Source organism: Neoarius graeffei, chromosome 12, assembly GCF_027579695.1.
Source record: "Neoarius graeffei isolate fNeoGra1 chromosome 12, fNeoGra1.pri, whole genome shotgun sequence".
Classification (NCBI taxonomy): Eukaryota; Metazoa; Chordata; class Actinopteri; order Siluriformes; family Ariidae; genus Neoarius; species Neoarius graeffei.
The window spans coordinates 33,336,523-33,360,048 of NC_083580.1; the positions used below are offsets into that span (position 1 = coordinate 33,336,523).

At 42.0% G+C, this 23,526-nt stretch overlaps 1 protein-coding gene across 1 annotated transcript in view; it reads right to left on the minus strand.

Moving 5' to 3' along the window:
* The window catches only part of dacha (dachshund a), a 954,430-nt gene that overhangs the window by 341,326 nt on the left and 589,578 nt on the right, over window positions 1-23,526 (minus strand). Inside the window, exon 3 of the mRNA XM_060935796.1 lies at window positions 102-233. Coding sequence (XP_060791779.1) covers window positions 102-233 — 132 coding nt within the window. The remainder of the gene's footprint in view (window positions 1-101; window positions 234-23,526) is intronic.

Below are 23,526 nucleotides of genomic sequence, written 5' to 3' on the forward strand. Positions count from 1 at the left end.
AGATGAAATTTCAACTTGAGGGGGCATTTTTGATGTTTTTTACTGACTCCAAGCACACATGTTCATGCATGCGTGTGTGTGTGTTCATTCAGGACTTGGACCTGTGTTGGAGTTGAGCTCTTCATTTTCAGACTCCGTTCCATTCTGACTGCTTGCTCCATGGATGCTGTTCATGGCCATCAGCTTCATCTTCTGCAGCTTCATTGCCTCTGCCATAGCTGCTGCTGTCAGACCTGGAAACATACATGTGTCAGCAATCTGCATTTACACACACAAACCCAGCCATTATCTCACACTTCTTTGGTGTATGCTCTCAGCTCAATAAACAGTGTATTCAAGTTCACAGGCTTCCTTGGTTTGAGTACAGTACCACAACACTAAACCCTGGTTTAGTGTTGTGGTGTAGTGTTGTTGTAGTGTAGTTTGTTTTCTTAACTTTTTTTTTCCAGATGGGGTGGCACGGTGGTGTAGTGGTTAGCACTGTCGCCTCACAGCAAGAAGGTTCTGGGTTCAAGCCCAGTGGCTGATGGGGGCCTTTCTGTGTGGAGTTTGCATGTTCTCCCTATGTCTGTGTGGGTTTTCTCTGGGTGATCTGGTTTCCCCCACAGTCCAAAGACATGCAGATTAGGTTAATTGGTGGCTCTAAATTGACCATAGGTGTGAATGTCAATTGGTGTTTGTCTCTATGTGTCAGCCCTGCGATGATCTAGCGACTTGTCCAGGGTGTACCCCACCTCTAGCCCTATAATCAGCTGGAATAAGTGCCAGCTTGCCCATGATCCTGCACAGGATAAGCGGTTACGGATAATTGATGGATGGATTTTTTTTCAGACAAATGTTAATTTATCAGTTCTGTAGAATATGTGGTTACCATGGGCATTAACTGACACATTTTCCTGTACTGAAGAAAAAACAGGAAAACCTTTTTTTAATCAAAATGGAAGTCAGTCAAATGTATTTTGAAATTTCATTTCAGTGAAATGTATTTCAAAATTTAATTGTAAATCTATATAATTTATTCTTTGAGAGATGCCACAACCTTTTCAGAGGGGAAAAATGGCTTATACTGATGTGCTACAAAATCTGGATAAATCTGCATAAGTTCCTCGTATGAGTAAGGTCTTTTCTCATGTCTGTTTTATCCAAAGGCATTTATTGTTAGAGCATAACAATACTGTACAAGATTCAACAACTTCTGATTTGACTGAGAATGAAAATATAGCCTATAGACTGCGATTGTAGAATCTTTTGTGGTATTAAGAGTTCAGGGTCCAGTATTTTGCCAGTACAGTGCCTTGCAAAAGTATTAATCCCCCTTGGTGTTTGTCCTGTTTTGTCACATTACAAGCTAGAATTAAAATGGATTTTTGGAGGGTTAGCACTATTTGATTTATACAACATGCCTACCATTTTAAAGGTGCACATTGTTGTTTTATTGTGACACAAACAATAATTAAGATGAAAAAAAACAGAAATCTGGAGTGTGCGTAGGTATTTACCTCCTTTCATATGAAACCCCTAAATACGTAAAAGCTGGTCTAACCAATTCACTTCATAAGTCACATAATTATTTGATTACGATTCACCTGTGTGCACTCAAAGTGTCACATGATCTGTCACATGATTTATGAATAAATCAACCTGTTCTGGAAGGACCCTGATTCTGCACCACTACTAAGCAAGCAGCATGAGAACCAAGGAGCACCACAAACAGGTCAGAGACAAAGTTATGGAGAAGTATTGATCAGGGTTGGGTCATTAAAAAATATCCCAAACTCTGAATATCCCACAGAGCACCATTAAATCCATTATAGCAAATTGGAAAGAATATGGCACCACTACAAACCTGACAAGAGAAGGCCACCCACCAAAACTCACAACCGGGCAAGGAGGGTATTAATCAGAGATGCAACAAAGACACCAAAGATCACACTGAAGAAGCTGCAAAGATCCACAGTGGAGATGGCAGTATCTGTCCATCGGACCACTTTAAGCCATACACTCCACAGAGTGGAGCTTTATGGAAGAGTGGCCAGAAAAAAGTAATTGCTTAAAAAAATCTCGTTTGGAGAGTTTGCCCCACAGCAAGTGGCAGACTCCCCAAACACATGGAAGAAGATTCTCTGGTCAAATGAGACAAAACTTGAACTTTTTGGCCATCATGGGAAATGCCATGTGTGGTACAAACCCAACACCCTGAGAACACCATCCCTACAATGAATCATGGTGGTGGCAGCATTATGCTGTGGGGATGTTTTTCATCTGCAGGGACAGGAAAGCTGGTCAGGACTGAAGGAAAGATAGATGGCACTAAATACAGGGCAATTCTGGAGGAAAACCTGTTTGAGTCTGGGATGAAGGTTCACATTCCAGCAAGACAATGACCCTAAAGATACTGCTAAAGCTACACTGGAGTGGTTTAAAGGAAAACATTTAAATGTCTTGGAATGGCCTAGTCAAAGCCCAGACCTCAATCCAATTGAGAATCTGTGGCATAACTTGAAGCAGTTTTACCTTGAGGAATGGGCAAAAATCCCAGTGGCTAGACGTGCTAAGCTAATAGAGACATACTCCAAGAGACTTGCAGCTGTAATTGTAGCAAAAGGTGGCTTTATAAAGTATTGACTTTTTTGGGGGGGTTAATACCTATGCACACTCCAGATTTCTGTTTTTTCATCTTAATTATTGTTTGTGTCACAATAAAACAACAATGTGCACCTTTAAAGTGGTAGGCATGTTGTGTAAATCAAATGGTGCTAACCCTCCAAAAATCCATTTTAATTCCAACTTGTAATGTGACAAAACAGGACAAACACCAAGGGGGATTAATACTTTTGCAAGGCAATGTATGTGATTAGTGTTGCAGGTTCTCTTTGAAGAGGGTGAATCTGAGCCCAACTGAGCACCAACAAAATCTATTCCTGTGGAGGAAAATAGGAAAAATACTCCCGCTGACTTCATGTTCATTGGACTCCTGTATGTGCGCGTGTGTGTGTGTGTACGTCCCAGGAGGACTTCCTCACTCTTGCACACTTCCTGAGCTCTACCTTCAACTCATCAAGGACTCCACAACCCCAGAAGCCATCATCACTCAGCTCAATTAGGCCCCTAATTAATTCAATTAAACAATGGAGGGACTGCATTAAGTATTTCATTAAGTGATGTTGCAGGGTCTTTCTTGCACATTATGCTACTAACTTCTTTACAACCCATTCTAATGGATAAAAGGAAGTGCAGGCTCATGTCATTCATCCATTTTTTGTCCCCAGGTTCAAAATGGATGTCACCTTGATCTAATTCATTAACAGTATTGCCTCCGGAACACATGCCATAGTACAGAGAAAGTACTGGGGGATTTTTTTTTCCAGAGTTGAGCTTGGGAGGCACACTTTTGATTTTTTTTTTTTTTTCTGCAAAGGGAGCATGAAAAGCAAAGCTCAATGTTCATCAAAACACCCACTGAAATAACCACAGAGAAAAGGCACAATGACAGCTCTTAAGGCAAATATGTTGAAGAAAATTATTTCTTCTTTAAGACACACGTAGGTGCAGACACATGGTTTTCACATGCATATGAACACTGCTCTTATGCTCCTAGGCCTATCCAGAAAAACAGATTATGGGGAAGGTGAAAAATGGCTGTGTTCACATGTGTAATCACTACAATTGACTCATTTTATGAGTTTTTTTTTTTTTTAATCTCTAATCCTACAGTCAGGCACCACATCTCCAAAAGCAGATACACACACACACACACACACACACACACACAAAGAAAGAAAGAAAGAAAGAAAGAAAGAAAGAAAGAAAGAAAGAAAGAAAGAAAAAGACTGGATATATTAAATAACTTTCTCTGAACTCAATTTTCTCTGAACCTTTTTTGAAATATTTTCAAAAAGAATGTGTCGTACTGAAATGTTTAGACCAGTTCAAAAACTAACTGTTAAAGTTTAGTCCTTTTCCTAAGCAATCAAATGGTTGTTGTAAGTACATGATCTCATCTCATCTCATCATCTCTAGCCGCTTTATCCTGTTCTACAGGGTCGCAGGCGAGCTGGAGCCTATCCCAATTTATGTTAATTTATTTGGAAGAACCTTTTGTCCAGAGTAACTCATAAGTGAGACAGAATCCATTCATACATATGATCGTGATACGAGAGCCAGAAGACAAGTTTCCACTAAATGGCCAGGAACAAGAGAGAGACACAGTAGTTATATAATGAACTAAATGAGCCACAAAGTTGCAAACCTACTACTCAGAAATGTTATATCAGCAAACAAGGCTAGTTCTTGATGGGACATATATGTGAAACACCAGCAAAAATTAAAAAAAAAAAGGAAGGAGGGAAAAAAGCACAATAGGAACATTATCTGATGCCTCTGGAAGGGAAGGCTTGGAAATTACTGTGTGCAACAGTAACTTATGTTCAAGGGAAGTCGCAACCCACAGAAATGGGAGCAGGCATATGAAAGGTGAGAGCCATTTTTGTCAAGGTTGGACAAACAGATTGTTTATTATTTGCCTTTCATTTGGCCCTTCAGATCTACAACTGGAGTCTCACACCTTCAAAACTCTGCTTTGGAAGACTAGAGGTCTTTGACACTGAGCAGATGAATCGAGCGCACCAGGCCATGTTATGTGGTTAGGAGGACTCATCCATCCTGTTTTCTGAACCTGGCAGGTGCATCTCAGCTAAATTTGATAAGCTCTGTGAAGATATGAAGAAGGGTTTTGTATTCTGGAGTCTCTGTGTGCATGTGTGTCATGATGGTCAGGTATAAGGTCATTTGGATTCCTTTAGTGTGACATTGATTCAGCCCCTCTTTTCCCTCAAACCTAGTCAACAATGTCCCATTTAATTAAAGGGTGATAGGAGAGGTAGATTAATTTCAGCTTTCAAAGGGTCACTGTTTTTGGCCGGTTGGCAAATAGGCTTATTCTGTGCGCCTTTGCAGCATTAATGAAACTGCTGTTTCTTGGGGTAAAAAGTGACCAAGGTCAACATGTGACAATGCTGGTTTCAGACATCTCACTTTCTTCAGAGTCCTAATGTAAAGAAATGGGTAGGTGAGGTGGATGCAGATAAGTGCAGATAATTTGTGTAAAGTACAAACAAACAAAACTGTGAAAGCAAGAACCATTAACATGAACTGTGAATACAAGGTAAGAGACATACAGACTAGAAGCAATAATGAACCGTGCATGTGCGCATACACACAACAAATATTGATAACAAAAGCTTGATAGTGAGACACTGAAAAACTAGAACTTAAATAGTGGTACAAACAAGGTACCACTATTTAAGTCACAACGAGACACAGGTGAGAGTGATTAGTGAATCATGTGATGTGCTGGGGCTGATGGGTTGTGATGTTCTTTGGCCTTTGTTGCTACTGTGACAAAAACAACCCCCCTCCTTTTAGTGGAGCAGGTTAAGGCAGATTTTGCTCCAAATCGTGCACTTTGTGATATAAGCATGAAACTTGGCACAATTGTTGCTGATAGGTCACTTTTTCAGAAAAAAGTGCGAGCCACAAAAAAAATTCAATATGGCGGCCATTTTTTCAAGATGGCCGCCAGACGTGTCCCTGTTTTGTGGTTTTGCTAAAAAAAAAACCAGTGCAAATTATGATATGAACATGAAATTTGGCAATAATGTTCTGTGTAGGTCATGTTATCAGCTAAAAGTGCTAGGCCCCCAAAAAATTCAATATGGTGGCCATTTTTTCAAGATGGTCGCCAAAAAATCCCCCGTTAGTGGTCTTGCTCTGGTGTCAAAGTACAAAAGACAAATTCAATGAAACATTTTTGATTTATTGCCATTATAATACCGAATTACATGCAGAAAAACAGAATGATTGCACAATTAGCCAATCTGGCATGATGAAAAGCCTATTTTTCACAGTGGATAATCTTGTGAAACCCTTACATTCCAATGCTTTTTTGCGAAAATTCCCATATCTTTCCTAAGCTCCAAGAGTTGTTTCTTGCTGATTGATCCTTCCATCAAATAGTCCCAAATGAATTGGTCACATGATTTTCCAGCATGCTCATTGGCCTTTCAGAGAAAAACAAGTGAATGAAAATAGTGCTAATGCTCAACAGGGAAAAATAACTTGGTCAAATCTATGACATCGACAAAAATATCCATTGCTGAGATCTATCTTTTATCCCTGAACTGCTACCCCCCCTCCCCCAGCACCCAATTACACAGTTTTAGGTAGACAATGCCCCCTACCATAAAATGGTTTGCCAGCTCTGATTTATGAATGGATATGTACCACTGTCCAAAGTGAAGTTTGGTAGACCATTTGAATTTGGATTACTTTGCCATCGCCAGCATGGCTAGGCCCAAAGTTCAGTCACTGTTCCTTGCTTAAAAATCTCACAAGGGCAACTGCACAGTGGAGTACACCCTATTCCAGCCTTCGAGCACTTGCATCGTCCACCACCACATTTGATCTTGCATCCACACTTCGTCAGTTCACGACAGCTTTTAGAAATAGGTTCCAATGCAGTCCAGACAACTTTCCATTTGTCACCATCTTTGACCCATCCCCACTTGGAGGGACATGGAAGTTCTGGCTGACATATGATAGACTGCCCCCAGATATGACCTGCTTGGAAGGCAGCGCGTTTGGCATGTTCCTTGAGTACCCCTTGCATTGGTGGGATTAACTCGTATGGCCTCTGCTTTCTGGCGAAAAGGTCTAACCTAGCATCATCTACTGCAGTGGCTGCACTTGACCGGTCATACATGAGAACGACGAATCTTTCTAAAACTCGTAGATCTGACTCCTCAACTTCAGATGGACAATCACTGAGTTTTGCAAACATAGCAGAGGCTTCATTGCATACATTCCATGTCTGCCATGCTGTCTTTTTTTTTTAGGGGCACACATGAGCACAACCACACAACGGGGATGTGTGTCTGGCAGCCATCTTGAAAAATGGCTGCCATATTGAATGTTTTGGTCTGTTAGCACTTTCAACTGAAAACATAACCTACACAGAACATTATTGCCAAATTTCAGGTTCATATGACAATATGTACTGTGGCTTTTTAACAAAGCCACAAAATGGGTAAGCGTCTGGCGGCCATCTTGAAAAATGGCCGCCATATTGAATTTTCTGGAGGGCTAGCACTTTTAACTGATAACATGACCTACACAGAACATTATTGCCAAATTTCATGTTTATATAACAATTTGCTCTGTGTTTTCTTAACAAAAACATGAAACGAGGATGCGTCTGGCGGCCATCTTGAAAAATGGCCGCCATATTGAATTTTTTTGTGGCTAGCACTTTTTTCTGAAAAAGTGACCTACAGTATAAGCAACAATCATGCCAAATTTCATGCTTATATCACAAAGTGCACGATGGTTTGCTTAACCTGCTCTACTATTTTAATATACAGCTCCCAAAGCATGATATGTCCTCAAAAGGGGGACAACCAAGCCTTAAGTCTCTCTTTTTCTGCTGGAAGGCCTTGGGTTGATAAGGAGTGGTACCCTTAGTGTAGGAGGCTGGAGATGTGACATCCTCCACTGAGCAGTCCATTAAACATTGATGTCCACCACAAAGCCAGATGGGGGAGTGATGTCCTCTGAGTAGCAAGAAAGGGGGCATTGTCCCCTGTGAATCAAGAGTGTGGACTGACATCCTTTGTGAAGCAGGGGGAAAGAGTGATGTCTTTCACAGAGCAAGTAGGCAGAGTGATGCCCTAGGTCAAAAAGGAGGCGAAGTGACATCTGAAGCAGAGGAAGAGGCAGAGTAGCATCCTCAGCAAAGCAGGAAGGTGGAGTGACAGCCAAAGCGGAGTTGAGTGGCACAGTAATGTCCAAAGGAAAGCAAGGTCCTTGCTTTCCTTTGGACATTACTATGCCACTCAGCTCCACTTTGGCTGTCACTCCACCTTCCTGCTTTGCTGAGGATGCTGACACTCATGATGAGGCTGAGTCATAATGGCATCCTCTGCAGGGCAGAGGGATAGGCGGGCATCCTCAGCCAGGCAACAAGGCAGAGTGATGCTGGCTTCAAACTATTCCAGTGTGGAATTTATCAAGTCTCCCTTCCACTGTTGCTCCCACATTAAGCGGTTCATCTCCAGGACCCTGTCCTGGAACTCAAAAAAATCTGCATCTATTTTCAATCTGCATCTAAATCTGCATCTAAGTTCAAGCTTTCTGTCATGCAAGTGCTGATAATTTATTGTGTAAAGTACAAACTAACAAATGAAACCATGAAAATAATAACCCTTAACATGAACTGTGGATACAAAGCAAGAGACATATGGACTATAAGCAATAATGAGGCACACACAAAAAGAACAATTACAACAAAAGCTTGACAATGAGACATTGAAAAACTAGAACTTAAACGGTGGTGCTAACAAGGCATAAGGAGATACAGGTAAAAGTGAATAGTAAGGTGTGTGGCATGCTGAGGCTGATAGGCAGTGTAGTTCTGTGCCCTTTGGTGCTATCATGACACCTCAACAAGAAGCAAGTTATGACAAATGAAATAAAATATGACAAAGACCATTTATTTATAAACAAACAAACACACAAGCAAACAAATAAATATCAAGACTACATACACTGAATAATAGCCTTTCTAATATAACAAAGCTAGTTCAACTTCCTACATGTAAAAATCTTTATGTCTTTGTAGGAATGTAAATAATTTACCTCTTTGTAAATTTACTAACAGGTAACATGTTACATTTATACACTTTCAGATATAACAAACATATTCAAAATCTACCACTGTATGCTCAGTCCAAGATACCCAGATACTTTTTATAGTGTTCACTGATTTAAATGAACTGAAATGAAAATTTCAGCTCACTGTCCCACTGTGGTGTGACAAACTGGCAGAAGAGGGGCTATCTGGCAATTCCACCTATGCCAAAATGCATATTTTTATTTTAGTTTACACAGAGTTACTCATCTGTGGTGTTATGATTAAAAAAATAAAATAATGAACAATCTTTCATGGAGAATGTGCAAACCTTTGCCGATTTTAGGAACCTTGCATGAATGCATACAAATGGGAAAGGGGACAGATGATGAAACAGTGAAAAGGAGTAAGGGGGCAGAAGAAAAAGACTGGTTGTAAGAACAAGCCTGGACAGAACACAAAGAAGGTCACTTTAGGGCTGAACACATTGTTGAATTTTCCATTTCTTTCTTTCTTTGGGGATGGGGTGGGGGAGTAAGTTTTGCTTTTCACTTTGTCTCAGGGAAAAGTATTAGATTTGTACCTGATAGAGTGAAATAGAGAAAAAGAGGTGGGAAAAGCCAGAATTATTTTTTTTTTTATTCTTTTAAGAATAAATATTATCAGCCAAATTCATGTTTGCAAGTAAACTGAGGCAGTGAAGTAAAGAAAAAAGAGAGAAGCGAATAATACAGTATTTACTTCAGCTCCAGAATTTCTGAATGAAAATGGAATGAGATGAAAATCCAACAAAGACAGCCAGGCGTAGAGTGAGACTGAACCCTCACACTTTTCAGTGCCAGCAAATGTGAATAGAGGAAGAACAAGAAATGAGGCATGTGAGGCATGGTTGAATTAAAGCCTGACTGAAAGGAAAATATTTTTTTCTGGTTCACTTCCCTGTTGGTTGTGCAATAAACTAGCACAGGAAGGAGAGCATAAATTGTACAATCTGAATGAACATAGAATTATCGAATAATGTTATGGAATATGTAATCATAGTCAAGACATCTTTGAAATTTTATTCCCTACACAGCCAGCCTTAAATCTGCAAATCTCTGGGGAATCGATTTGTCATGCTTGCTCATGACATTTGACCAGATTGAAAAGAAATACAACATTCCATAATACTGCTTTTCCCAATAAAAAGCAGAACACGCTTCATGAGAAAAACTCACATCTACCCGTAATGGAAATGCATGGAGTCTCTTCTACAAATATCTGGACAGTTGACTCCTCTGACTATTACCTTCATTTTTTCCCTTCTTTTTTCCTTACTTGGTTACTTATTTTACCTGATTCACAGTTATGATTCATCCTTTCAAAAACAATAGATAAATATAGTAGGAAATATTGTGCAACCCCTCTCCCCTCCTTTGCCCTTGCCTAACCTACTACTATCACTTAATTCAAAACCTTTAGAATACTTTTTTTTCTTTTTAGTTTTGTTTCTCTGGTTAGTTTGTTCTTTTTTTTGTTGTTGTTGTTGTTTGATCTCTTTGTCTCTTCTTTGTGTTCCCTCTCTTTGATAAATATATGTTAACAGTTAAAAATACAGAAGTCATCCAAAAACAGGGGTGGTGGTGGTGGTTAGCACAAAAAAAAAACACCTGTGAATCTGTGCATTATAACTGAATCCTACATCAAGTTAACATTGGAATCAGTAGACTTTTCTTATGACTATATATAGACTGTGGATTGAGTGAATTAATTAAGAAAACAATAAAAGGCAGAATAAAACAATACAAAAAAAATTGCATTGATTTCCGTAGTTTAATGATCACTTTTAGGTTTGAAGCCTATTTTAGATTTTGCAGTTTTTGCTCATCAATAATTCATGAGACAGCATGAGAGACCAAAAAAGGCACTAAATTTGACTTCTGACACATTGCAGTGGTTCGTTCAGATTTATTGTAATGGGACATATAGTTTTTATTTGAACAATTTTAGTAGGATATTCAAAGTACATTGTTTAGAATTGCTTGTTTAGAATTTTTGCAGAACAAAAGTAATTTCTGCAATTATTCAAGATGGCACCACGGACGGTCACCTTGGAGTTTTGGTACGCTCTGTGTTGTCTTCTTTTGGTTGTAAATAGTGCTTTATGTAATCTTTCCTGAATTTCTTTCATGAGAGAAGAATTCCTGAACATCAGGGGAATGACTCCAGTGGACTTATTTCCTACATTCATTTCACCATCCATGGATTTATTGTCCATTCTGGTCAAAGGTGCCCTCACCTGTGCTGCTGCTGCGAGAGTGAAATGCCATAGGAGAGGTAAACAAGCTGGAGCACTTATGCGCCTTCATCAGCGTGGACACCACACACCACTGCCTGGAATACAGTCAAGCTGGAAAGTCTGCACACCCCTTTCACCTTCTCCACATTTTATTACGTTACAGACTTATTCTACAATAGATTGAGTTTATTTTTTGTCACAAAATTCTACACAAAATAGCCCATAATGACAAAGTGAAAGCAGGTTTTTAGAAAATATGCAATTTTATTTTACTGACAAAAATAGGTTATTTAGGGGTTACATCTGTACACAGCCCTGTGATGACCTGGCGACTTGTCCAGGGTGTACCCCGCCTTTCGCCCATAGTCAGCTGGGATAGGCTCCAGATTGCCTGCGACCCTGTAGAACAGGATAAAGCGGCGAGATGAGATGAGATGAGATGAGATGAGATGAGATATGAGATGAGATGAGATATCTGTACACACCTTGGTGCATCAACCAAGCCTAATACTTGGTTGATGCACCTTTGGCAGCAATTACAGCTTCAAGGTGTCTTGGGAAAGAAGCTACGAGCTTGGCACACTTGTTTCTGGACATTCTTGCCCATTCCTCTTGGCATATCCTTGCAAGCTCTGTAAGGTTGGATGGGGAGCATCAGTACACAGCCATTTTCAGCTCCTTGCACAGATGCACAGGTTTCCTCCAGATGTGATGCTTGGTATTCAGGCCAAAAAGTTCAATTTTGCCTTCATCAAACCAGAGAATCTTGTTTCTCATGGTTTGAGAATTCTCTAGGTGCCTTTTGGCAAACTCCAAGCGGCCTGTCATGTGCCTTTTACTAAGGAGTGGCTTCCGTCTGGCCACTCTACCATAAAGGCCTGATTTGTGGAGTGCTGCCTGGATGGTTGTTCTTCTGAAAGGTTCTCCCATCTCCACAAGGATACACTGGAGCTCTGTCAGAGTGACCCTCAGGTTCCTGCTCACCTCCCTGGCCAAGGCCCGTCTTCCCCAATTGCTCAGTTTGGCCAGGTGGCCAGGTCTAGGAAGATTCTTGGTGGTTCCAAACTTCTTCCATTTATGAATGATGGTGGCCACTGTGCTCTTTGGGAGCTGTAAACCTGCAGCAATTTTTCTGTACCCTTCTCCAGATCTATCATTCATTCATTCATTTGGTCGCCCTCAGGTGGGCAACCACCAGAGATTTCCAAATCTTTGTGTCAGCCATCAATGAAGCTATCTCACTGGTGTGGGATGTTCCAGTGTCTCTCTTCAACGTGTCAATATATGTTGTTTTCGGTCTGCCTCTCTTACGATGTCCGTGTGTAGGGTCCCAAAGCACCAGTTTCTGCGTGCTCAGCTCTGAATGGCGATAGCAGTGGCCAACTAGTTGTAGTCTACGTGAAGCAATTTTATCACTGATTGCTGGTAGCTCACCATAGAGCTGCTCATTTGGTGTGTGGCTGCTCCAGTGGATATTTAAAACTTTCCGGAGCATTCTAGTGTATGACCCATTCAATGATTTTTCTTGAGTCTCTGACAAAGTCCAGCTCTCACACCCATAAAGTAAAATTGATTCGATAGTGGCTGTGAAGAATCTAATTTTCAGACCTCTACTCATATTGGACTTCCATATTTTTGTCATACCATTCAGAGCTTGCCAGGCTTGTGCTTTTCTTACACTGATGTCTTTTTCTGAGCTATCAACCCATGACCCCAAGTATTTAAAATCGTCTTTCCATTCAAGTTCAGTACCATCTAATGTATGTATTGGGTTAAGATCTTTAATGTTGTAAGCAAGTGATTTTGTTTTCTTAGCATTTAATCCAAGTCCTACTTTTTTACATTCTTTTTTCCACTCTTAGCAGCAATTCCTGGGCTTGTTCAATCTCATCTGATAGTAAAGCTATGTCATCTGCAAAGTCTAAGTCAGTCAAAACTTCTTTAGGATGTCTTCGAGATCTTCTGGGGATGATGGTAAATCCCAGATCATCTTCTTTACCAGCCATAGCTCTTCTTAAGGCATAGTCTAGAACGATTATGAATAGGAAAGGAGCTAGCGTATCACCCTGTAGTACTCCAGCAGTGATGTTAAACATCTCTGTTTTTCCATCTGGAGAGATCACTTTGGCCTTTGTGTTGGTGTACATTTTCTCAATTGCTTGCAGTAGGTTTGGTGGAATCCCATAAGCTTTGAGAATACGCAACATTTTTCCTCGATGTATCGAGTCAAATGCTTTTTTGAAGTCAATAAAGGTTATTACAGCCTTGATGTTTTTAGCTTTGACTCCCTCTATTATTCTTCTGAGTGTTAATATTTGGGCCACAGTTGATCTTTTGGGGCGGAAGCCGTTCTGATTTATTCTGAGTTGGTTGTCAATTACAACTCTAATTCGATTTAAGATCAGCCGGTTAAACATTTTGGCTATTATACAGAGCAGGCTGATTCCCCTGTAGTTATCAGGCTTTGACAGGTCCCCAGATTTCGGCACAGAGACGATATTCATGAACGACCATATATCGGGTCGGTCATTCTTAGTCAGAGCTTGATTGCAGAAGTCTAGACATATGTCATCAAAGTCGCATAGCTTGAATACTTCAGGAGGTAAGTCATCTGGCCCAGCTGCTTTCCCTATTTTTAATGAAGATTTCACTTTCCTAAACTCTTCCATGGTGAACAAGTTATCACTGATCTCAAGGTCTTCAAACATGTTTATAATTTCTTCATCTGGGTCTTCTACTTCTGGAGTATTACCAAGGAGATTCTTGAAATGGGAGAACCACACGTTCACCCGTTCTTTAGGACATGATCCCGCTACTTGTCCTTCTTTAGCTCTTTTCTTACCAGTGATCTCATTTACTGTCCTCCATGCCTCGCCATATTTTTGGGCACCATGAGCTGCTTCAATGTTACATATTTGTGCCTCGATTTCACCCTCCCTCACTTGATCATACACTTGATATAAATTCCTAATTGCCTGAGACCAGGGCCCTGTACTACGAAGCGGGTTTTCTGGCTTACCAGGGTAACTTCGAGAGTAACTTGATCACGTGCAGCGTAACTTCCCGATTAACCCATACTACGAAAGTTGGCTATGTTCAAACCGAGGTATGCTGCCATGGCAACTTACGCTGCATCTCAAACCTGCTCGTCTCAGGTTATGTTCTTGGTTAACCCGAGGTTTCCGATTAACCACACCCTTTTTAAACACCACCTCTCCACCGACATTTCCTCTAGAGACAATGCCAGCGTACCTGGATGACCCGTGCGATATCAGAGCGCAGATTAGAGATGGGATTTATGGCTCTTTGATGGGATCCGCATCTTTGTGATCCGTTCTTTGAAAAGAGCCGTTCAAAAGACTGGCTCATTTGGCTCTTTTTAAATATTTATTCAGTTTTAAGAAGACAGCGTCTAAAGAAGCCAGATCCCTCTGCTTAGACAGTGACATCAATATTTCTGGACATACCTTTTATATAAAGCAACCTAGACTTACATTATTGTAACCCCTAAACGCTCATAAATAACCATTAAAAAACAATGAGGGCTTCAATGAATGTCCATGCAGAACGGCTTTTCTGTAAAAAAAAAAAGAACCCACTCAAGAACATAGTTACCAAGAATGCAAGAATATTTTATAGAAAAACACTTGTTTTACAAAAATATTTAAGTACAAAATAGATACAACTACAATAAATATAACAAGAACTAGTTATCACACAAGAACATTTTAATAGAAAAAAAACTTTATATATTAAAAATATTGAAATTGTAACAAAAATAGATACAACTAAACAGTCAGATAAATAGATAAAGTTATAACAAGAACACAAGATTATTTTAATAGGAAAAAACTAACTATTAATGCAAAAAATATATTATTATTAGAAAAATAGATACAACTAGACAAACATAAATAAATAAAATACACAAAAATAGAACAAACAAAATGACGATAGAATAAATTAAATGAATGTCCGTGCAAAGTAGTTTTCCCACAATATTATCATTAATATCACACAACATTATAAACTATATACAAAACAATTTGAACTATTAGGCAAACAGATAAAACTTGAATAAATAAAAGGCAAATGAATGCTTGCTTGCACGCGCGCACACACACACACACACCATTATGAATCATGTTTTTATATTTCACCTGTTGCCAGGTGCGTTTGGCACTACTGTTGCCTCTGAAATGTTCACAGGACCGACCAACTTAGTCAAAGGGACTGAACAGTCAGTCATCCTAATTCATGTGACTCTGTGCACATATCAGCTTAAGTAGGCTACTCCATGAATTTACCATACCAAATTTTATTCAGGATTTTTCGGACATTAAACAAGCTATATATGACTGGGGCCACGTCGAAGGACCATTTTCTGTGACTTGTGATTGATCATGAAGCTTTCTCTCATCCTATACTTCTGTTCTGGAACATGTAGAAGGGAGAATGTACTTGCGCATTTACCCGATCGGCAATTCGTTGCCAACATGCTTGCCGCTCCTTATTGGCAGCCGCTGTGTTAGATTTTGCTCTTAATGTTGTTTTGAACTCCTCGTAGCTTTGCATTATGACAGCGCATTCTTCCTCCGTGAAGTACGGCGACCGTGCCATTGTGAACAGTGGGGATTTGCGCTGATAACCTCCCCTTTCACGTGAACGCGCATTAACCCTGATTAGGTTAACACAGGTTCAACAAATCAACTTCATAACTGGCGTTGTAGTACCGTTTAACCCCAAACAAGATAACCAGGTTTTGTCAACCCCGGTTTAGCGGGGGAACCCTGGGTTACTTCTGGGTAGGTTAACCTCCGTTCGTAGTACAGGGCCCAGGTTTCCTTATCTTCATCAGTGTTGGTGTTTTCATACTGCCTCTGAGCCATTAGTGCCTCCTGGCGGGCTGTAGCCACTTGTGTGTTTGATGACCTAAGAGATTCATTCCTTTTTGCTTTCCTAGGCAGGCATTCATCCATAGCTTGACAATTGGCTTTAACAAACTTTTCATACTTCACCCCATTATCCTCATCTTCCAGGATTTGGTAGGGGAGAGCGGGGTAAGATGAGCCAGGGGGTAAGATGAGCCACCCCCTGTTTCTAAGAAACAGTAAACAAATGTGACCATGTGACCACATTCAAAGGGGGCCGGGACCATTTACTTACACTTGTGGAGAGGAGCACCACATGTCAAACTAGGTGAGGGACATATTTATAAAAATGTGTTTTTGTGCTTTCTAAGTCAATTCCATGTTTGTCCACAGTGAAGATGATTTAGAGAAGACAAAAGTAGAATAATATTTAGACACATTAGGGTTAAGTTAGTGGCTTTCTAAGCTATGATATGAATGCTAATAAAAATAATTTTGATTAGCCTAATCCCCTTTATTAGCATTTTTCTACAAAATGGTGGCCATGGGGTAAGATGAGCCATTAGATGTGGGGCAAGTTGAGCCACTGGCTCAACTTACCCCATTGGTGGCTGAGCTTACCCAATATGGATGACACTTAAGTTTTCACATTTACTGGTCATATATGACAACAACAACATATATATATATATATATATATATATATATATATATATATATATGACATCAGATGAGGAAGACCAGTTGTTAGATGTGGGGGATTATGTTGTGGCAAAATACACGGGGAAAAAGAAAGTGCATTTCTTCATTGGCCAGATAATCAAATTGGATGTCTTCGAAATAGAGGCAAGATTTCTCAAAAGAAGCCGGTCATGCCATGGCTCTGCAAGAAAGCCAACCTTTGTCTTCAAAGAGAAAGATGAGGCTGTCCTGTCAAGACAGGATATTGTGAAAAAATTGCCCCGCCCCTTTACTGTTGGGGGGACAGCACGGAGGGAGAGGCAAATGGTGTTCCCTTGCCATTTGAACGCTTGGAACATTGAATAATGATGAAATGATTGAATGATTGATGGAATGATTGCTGCATGTTTTAGCAATGTTTTAACCTACTGAAAGAAATAAGATTTTTTTGGCACTGTTCTACTGTTTTAGTAATTTCTATAATATAGTATATCTCTCATTCCCTCTCTAACCATCCCTCTTTCTATCTATCTACGCATATCTCTCTCTCTATCCATCTATCTATCCCTCCCTATCTATCCCTATCTATCCCTCATTCTATCACCTCTCTCTTCATCTCCCCTTCTCCATGCAACGGCCCTATCCCCCACTTGATTGACTTGACTTGATTCATTGATTGCATTTCTAATAATAAAAGTTGTTTACTTTGTTAACCTAACATGTTTTGTGTTGGCTCAATTTACCCCACACAGTGGCTCATCTTACCCCGTGCATGGGGTAAGTTGAGCCACTTGACATTTTTTTTTCAAGAGGTAATATCACTCTAACCATAAGAGCTTATCAATTATGTTTTGCTCAGATAGTAACAGTACACTTTGAAATTTGGTATGGTGTGTAGACTGGAAGCAAAAATGGCTTTAACATGTAGTTATGATAAAAAATGTAAAAAGTGGCTCATCTTACCCCACTCTCCCCTACCTGTTTTTGACAGCAACTGTGTACTTCCGCTGCAACTCTAAATCAGTAGAGAACTGGTGCCAGTCATATTTTATCTTCTTGTCCGTCTTGGATGTTCTGAGGCTCAGTCTGATTTTGGCCCAAACTACCCGGTGGTCAGATCCCAGTGTACTGAACGTATTACGTGCTTCAGCATTCTGGATACTGTTCCTCCATTTTCGACGAACTAAGAAGTAGTCCAGTTGCCTTGGTGAACCTGATGCCCTGTCTCTAAAGGTCCAAAGTTTTCCTGGTTGCTTTTGGAACTGTGTGTTGACTGCTATCAGGCTGAACTCTGATAATAATTCAACAAGGTATTTTCCATTCCTGTTAGTTTTATCATGATATGTGAATGGTGTGTCATCTGATCCTATTCTTGCATTAAAATCACCAACACATGCAAGAAAGTTATGTGGCGGGACATCCTGAAGAGTGTTTCTCAGTTTGTCATAAAATTCCTCGACTTCCTCTTCATCTGCACAGTTGGTCGGTGCATATACAACAAGCACTGTAGTTTTAGGATTGCCATCAAATTCGGCGATCATAATTCTTTTGCTGATACTGTTTACTTTAAAAAGAGCTTTTCTTCCTTTCTGACCTAATATTAGGCTGACTCCACCTTGGGAAGCTTGTGCTTCATTTCTCCAGCCTGAGGATGTAATCAAATAGCTGGGACCGATCTTTCTGAACTCGATAGAGTCATCATGAATGATGCGATGCTCTTGAACTCCCAGTATTTCAATGCCTTGGTGATGGTTACGATGCTCTAGTTCCATAACTCTGTGCTCTTCTCTTAAAGTGTTTGCGTTGAATGTTCCCATGAATAGTGGTTTCTTACAATGCAAAAGGACCTTCACACGTTGGCTATTCTCAGACGTTTCCCCCCGTGAAACACGGTTTATGGATGCGTCATCATTCTGTTGATCTGAGGATCGACTAGCTTCTGTATAGAAGGCTGAATTCCTGCTCACTCCCGGAGCTGGAAGTATAGGGTTTGCTAATTCTGGTAAATCCATAGTGGTTGTCTAACAAAGCTAATAATTCACAAGGGACGCCATGCCTCAAGTGAATACTATGGGCCGAACTGGTATGAAATCCTTCTTTCGCCCCCATTTTATGACACAAGCAGGGTCAGTAGCTTCTTCCTCTAACAAGAGAATAACGTAGGAAGCACTACAGATCTATGCCTTGACACAATCCTGTTTCTGAGGTCTGCAGATAATTCCTTTGACCCCATGGCTTGGAGTTTGCTTTGACATGCACTGTCAACTGTGGGACCTTTATATAGGTACCGTAGGTGTTGACAATCCCCAATCATGTCCATCTCATCTCATCTCATTATCTCTAGCCGCTTTATCCTTCTACAGGGTTGCAGGCAAGCTGGAGCCTATCCCAGCTGACTATGGACGAAAGGCGGGGTACACCCTGGACAAGTCGCCAGGTCATCACAGGGCTGACACATAGACACAGACAACCATTCACACTCACATTCACACCTACGGTCAATTTAGAGTCACCAGTTAACCTAACCTGCATGTCTTTGGACAGCGCTAACCACTACACCACCGTGCCGCCCCCAATCATGTCCAATCAACTGAATTTACCACAGGTGGACTACAATTAAGTTGTAGAAACATCTCAAGCAGTATCAGTGGAAACAAAATGCACCTCAGCTCACTTTTGGGTGTCATATCAAAGGGTGTGCACACTTGTGTGCATATGATATTTTATATTTTGATTTTTAATAAATTAGTACAAATGTCTAAAAACCTGCTTTTACTTTGCCATTATGGGCTATTTTGTGTAGAATTTTGTGACAAAAATGAAAATCTATTGTAGAATAAGTCTGTAACGTAATAAAACATGGAGAAGGTAAAAAGGGTGTGCAGACTTTCCAGCTTAATTGTATATATTTCCAATGTGTGCTCATTGAGCAATAAAATGGATGAAATCCAGCTACTTTTGTGAAAAAACAGAGACTTTTCTTCATTGGCAGTTCTGTGCTTTATGGAGACGCGGCTATGTGGATTGATACCGGACTCGGCGCTGCAGCTGGCAGGCTTCCAACTCTTCAGAGCGGACTGTAACATGGAACTCTCTGGCAAAACTAAAGGTGAAGGAATCTGTTTTTACGCAAATAGTGGCTGGTGTAACAACGTGACTGTGTTCCATCAACACTGCTCTCCTGATCTGGAATCTTTTTTTCATTAACTGCAAACTCTTTTACTCCCCCCGTGAGTTGACTTCATTCATTCTGGTCAGTGTTTACATTCCACCACAAGCTAGCATGCAGGAGGCACATCGCTTACTTTCTGACCAGATACTGCATGTGGAGTGGGCCACCTCCCCCACTGCACCTCTCACCATTCAGGAGAGGGATGTTAATAGACTGTTCAAGAGCCAGAACCCCCATAAATCAGCTGGACCTGACTCTGTCTCTCCATCCACCCTGAGAAACTGCACCGACCAGTTGTCTCTAGTGTTCACAGATATTTTCAACACCTCACTGGAGACATGCCAAGTGCCAGCCTGTTTCAAGTCCTCCACCATCATACCCATCCCCAAAAAAGCAAGGACCACAGGACTAAATGACTACAGACCCATTGCCCTCACCTCCATGGTGATGAAGTCCTTTGAGTGCCTTGTTCTCTCTCACCTCAAAGCCATTACAGACCCCCTTCTGGACCCCCTGCAGTTCACCTACAGAGCCAACAGGTCTGTGGATGACACTGTCAACATGGCCCTCCATTTTATCCTCCAGCACCTGGATTCCCCAGGAACCTATGCCAGAATCCTGTGTGTGGACTTCAGCTCTGCGTTCAATACCATCATTCCAGCTCTGCTACAGGACAAGCTATCCCAGCTAAATGTGCTTGACCCCACCTGCAGATGGATCACTAACTTCCTGACTGACAGGAAGCAGCAAGTGAGGTTGGGGAAGCATGTCTCCAACATTCAGACAATCAGCATCAGATCCCTCCAAGGCTGCATTCTTTCTCCTCTGCTCTTCTCCCTGTATACAAACAGCTGCACCTCCACCCAACAGTCTGTCAAGCTCCTGAAGTTCACAGATGACACCACCCTCATTGGACTCATCTCTGGTGAGGATGAGTCCACCTACAGGTGGGAGATTGACCATCTGGTGACCTGGTGCAGCCAAAACAACCTGGAGCTAAATGCTGCAAAAACAATGGCGATAATTGTGGACTTCAGGAAGAACCCAGCCCCTCCTCTCCCCATCACCCTATGTGGCTCACCAGTGGACACTGTGGAGTCCTTCTGATTCCTGAGCACCATAATCACCCACGACCTGAAGTGGGAACTGAACATCAGCTCCCTTATCTCAAAAGCACAGCAGATTATGTACTTCCTGCAGCAGTTAAAGAAGTTTGACCTGTCAAGGAAAATGATGGTCCACATCTACAAAGCCATCATTGAGTCCATCCTTACTTCCTCCATCACCATCTGGTACATTGCAGCCTCTGCCAGGGACAAGGATAGACTGCAGGGTATTATTCACTCGGCAAAGAAGGTGATAGGCTGCAGCCTGCCTTCACTTGAGGACCTGTTCACCTCTAGGACACTGAGGTGAGCAGGAAAGATTGTGGCTGATCCCTCCCATCCAAGACATAAACTCTTTGAGACACTCAACTCCAACAGGAGGCTGCGGTCCATCAAGACCAAAACCTCACACCACAGAAACAGTTTCTTTCCTACTGCTGTTGGCCTCATAAACATGACTAGTGATCCCCACTTACTCTGCCCCTCCCAACAGTACCATTTCTCAAACTCCTGGTCCACTCTGCCCCCCACCTCAGTAAAAGATCAGTAACCCCCATTTATTCTGCCTCCCCAGTTGTTTACCTGTATGGCAGCGGGGGTGTGGCCGAGCATCGGTCTGTGAATGGAGGGCAGAGTCAGGGAAGGTGAGTGGTCATGTCACTACACCTGTTGTCAATTAATGTGTGTTTGTGTGTCTCCTCCAGTGACCACACCCTATAAAAGGAGAGTGAGAAGGGGAGGTTGGCACTGAGGGCTTGCTAGTAGCCGGTGTGTGTCTGTGAGAAGAGAGTCTGAGTTGTGTGCTGAAAAGCAGCAATAAGCAAATAATTAAGTCTCTAACAACCGCCTGCCATGCTTCTGTGCTCCACCCACATCAGAGTCTCGCTACAACCTGATTTGCACAGTTCTTTATTTTATCTTATTGTTTACCTGATTTGTACAGTTGCACAGTTGATTATTTATTTATCTTATTTCTACCTTGTTTATTTTATTAACTGGACTGTTACCTTGCTGTGGTGTAGCAGCTTCCATGCCTTCTATGACCCCAAGGGCTCGTGCTGGTAGGTTCAACCATGCCAGAGTTGGTCTTGGTTAGGGAGCTGATAAAAATCAGTCCACCGGGCTCCATGCCCCAACAACTGTGCTGATGTCTGTGGCATGCTAACATGCACATGAGAAGCTTGGAGGTACCATATTGCTGATTGACTGGGATGAGCCATTGCATGCTATCTACACCAATACCAAGAGAATCCAAAGGCCAACCTCTCTGCTGAATCAGTTGAACGACTTCTTCGCTCGCTTTGAGGCAGACAACAGCACCACGGCACAGAAGACCCCACCACCTCCCGGCGACTAGGTGTTGATGCTGTCCCCAGACAGCGTGAGGGGAGCTCTCAGGATGACAAATGCACAGAAAGCCCTGGGTCCTGAGAACATTCCTGGTTGTGTCCTGAGAGACTGTGCCGAGGAGCTCATAGATGTCTTTACAGACATCTTCAACATCTCGTTGAGCTAGGCTGTTGTCCCCACATGCCTCAAAGCCACCACCATCATCCCAGTCCCGAAGAAGCAGTCTCCCTCCTGCTTCAATGACTACTGCCCGGTCGCACTCTCTCCCATCCTCATGAAGTGCTTCGAGCGGCTAGTCATGCGGCATATCAAGTCTGCCCTCCCCCCATCCTGGACCCTTTCCAGTTTGCATATCAGTCCAACCATTCGACCAATGATGCCATCTCCACTGCCCTCCACTTAGCCCTCACCCACCTGGAGACAAAAGACTCATACGTCAGAATGCTGTTCATAGACTTTAGCGCAGCATTCAACACAATCATTCCTCAGCAGCTTATTCATAAACTGGACCAGCTGGGACTCAACACCTCCCTGTGAAACTGGCTGCTGGACTTCCTGAAAGGGAGACCACAGGCTGTATGGGTAGGCAGCAACTCCTCCAGCACCATCACATTGAACACAGGGGCCCCCCAAGGATGTGTGCTGAGCCCAATCCTCTTCACTCTGCTGACCCACGACTGCACACCAACATCCAGCTCCCACCTCTTCATTAAGTTTATGGATGACACAACTGTGGTGGGTCTCATCAACAATGGCGATGAGACAATCTACAGGAGTGAGGTGAGCCGCTTGGCCATGTGGTACAAGGACAATAATCTCCGCCTGAACGTGGAGAAGATGAAGGAGATTGTTGTGGACTTCAGGAGAGTGCACACCCAGCGTGCTCCACTAACTATCAATGGTGCTGCAGTGAAGAGGGTGAGCAGCACCAAGTTTCTGGGTGTGCACATCTCTGAAGACTTGTCCTGGAGCAACAACACCACATCACTGGCCAAAAAAGCCCAACAGCATCTGTACTTCCTCCACAAACTGAGGAGAGCAAGAGCCCCAGCCCCCATCATGCACACATTCTACAGAGGCACCATCGAGAACATCCTGACCAGCTGCATCACCGTGTGGTACGGCGCCTGCACCGTGTCCTGCTGCAAGACTCTGCAGCACATCGTGAGAGCAGCTGAGAGGATCATTGGTGTATCTCTCCCTTCTCTTATGGATATCTATAACTCCCACCTCACCCGCAAAGCCATCAGGATTGCAGGTGACCACACCCACCCATCTCACAGCCTCTTCAGCCTGCTGCCGTCGGGGAGGAGACTGCGGAGTCTCCGGGCCAAAACCAGGAGGCTCAAGGACAGTTTCTTTCACCAGATGGTCAGGAGGCTCAA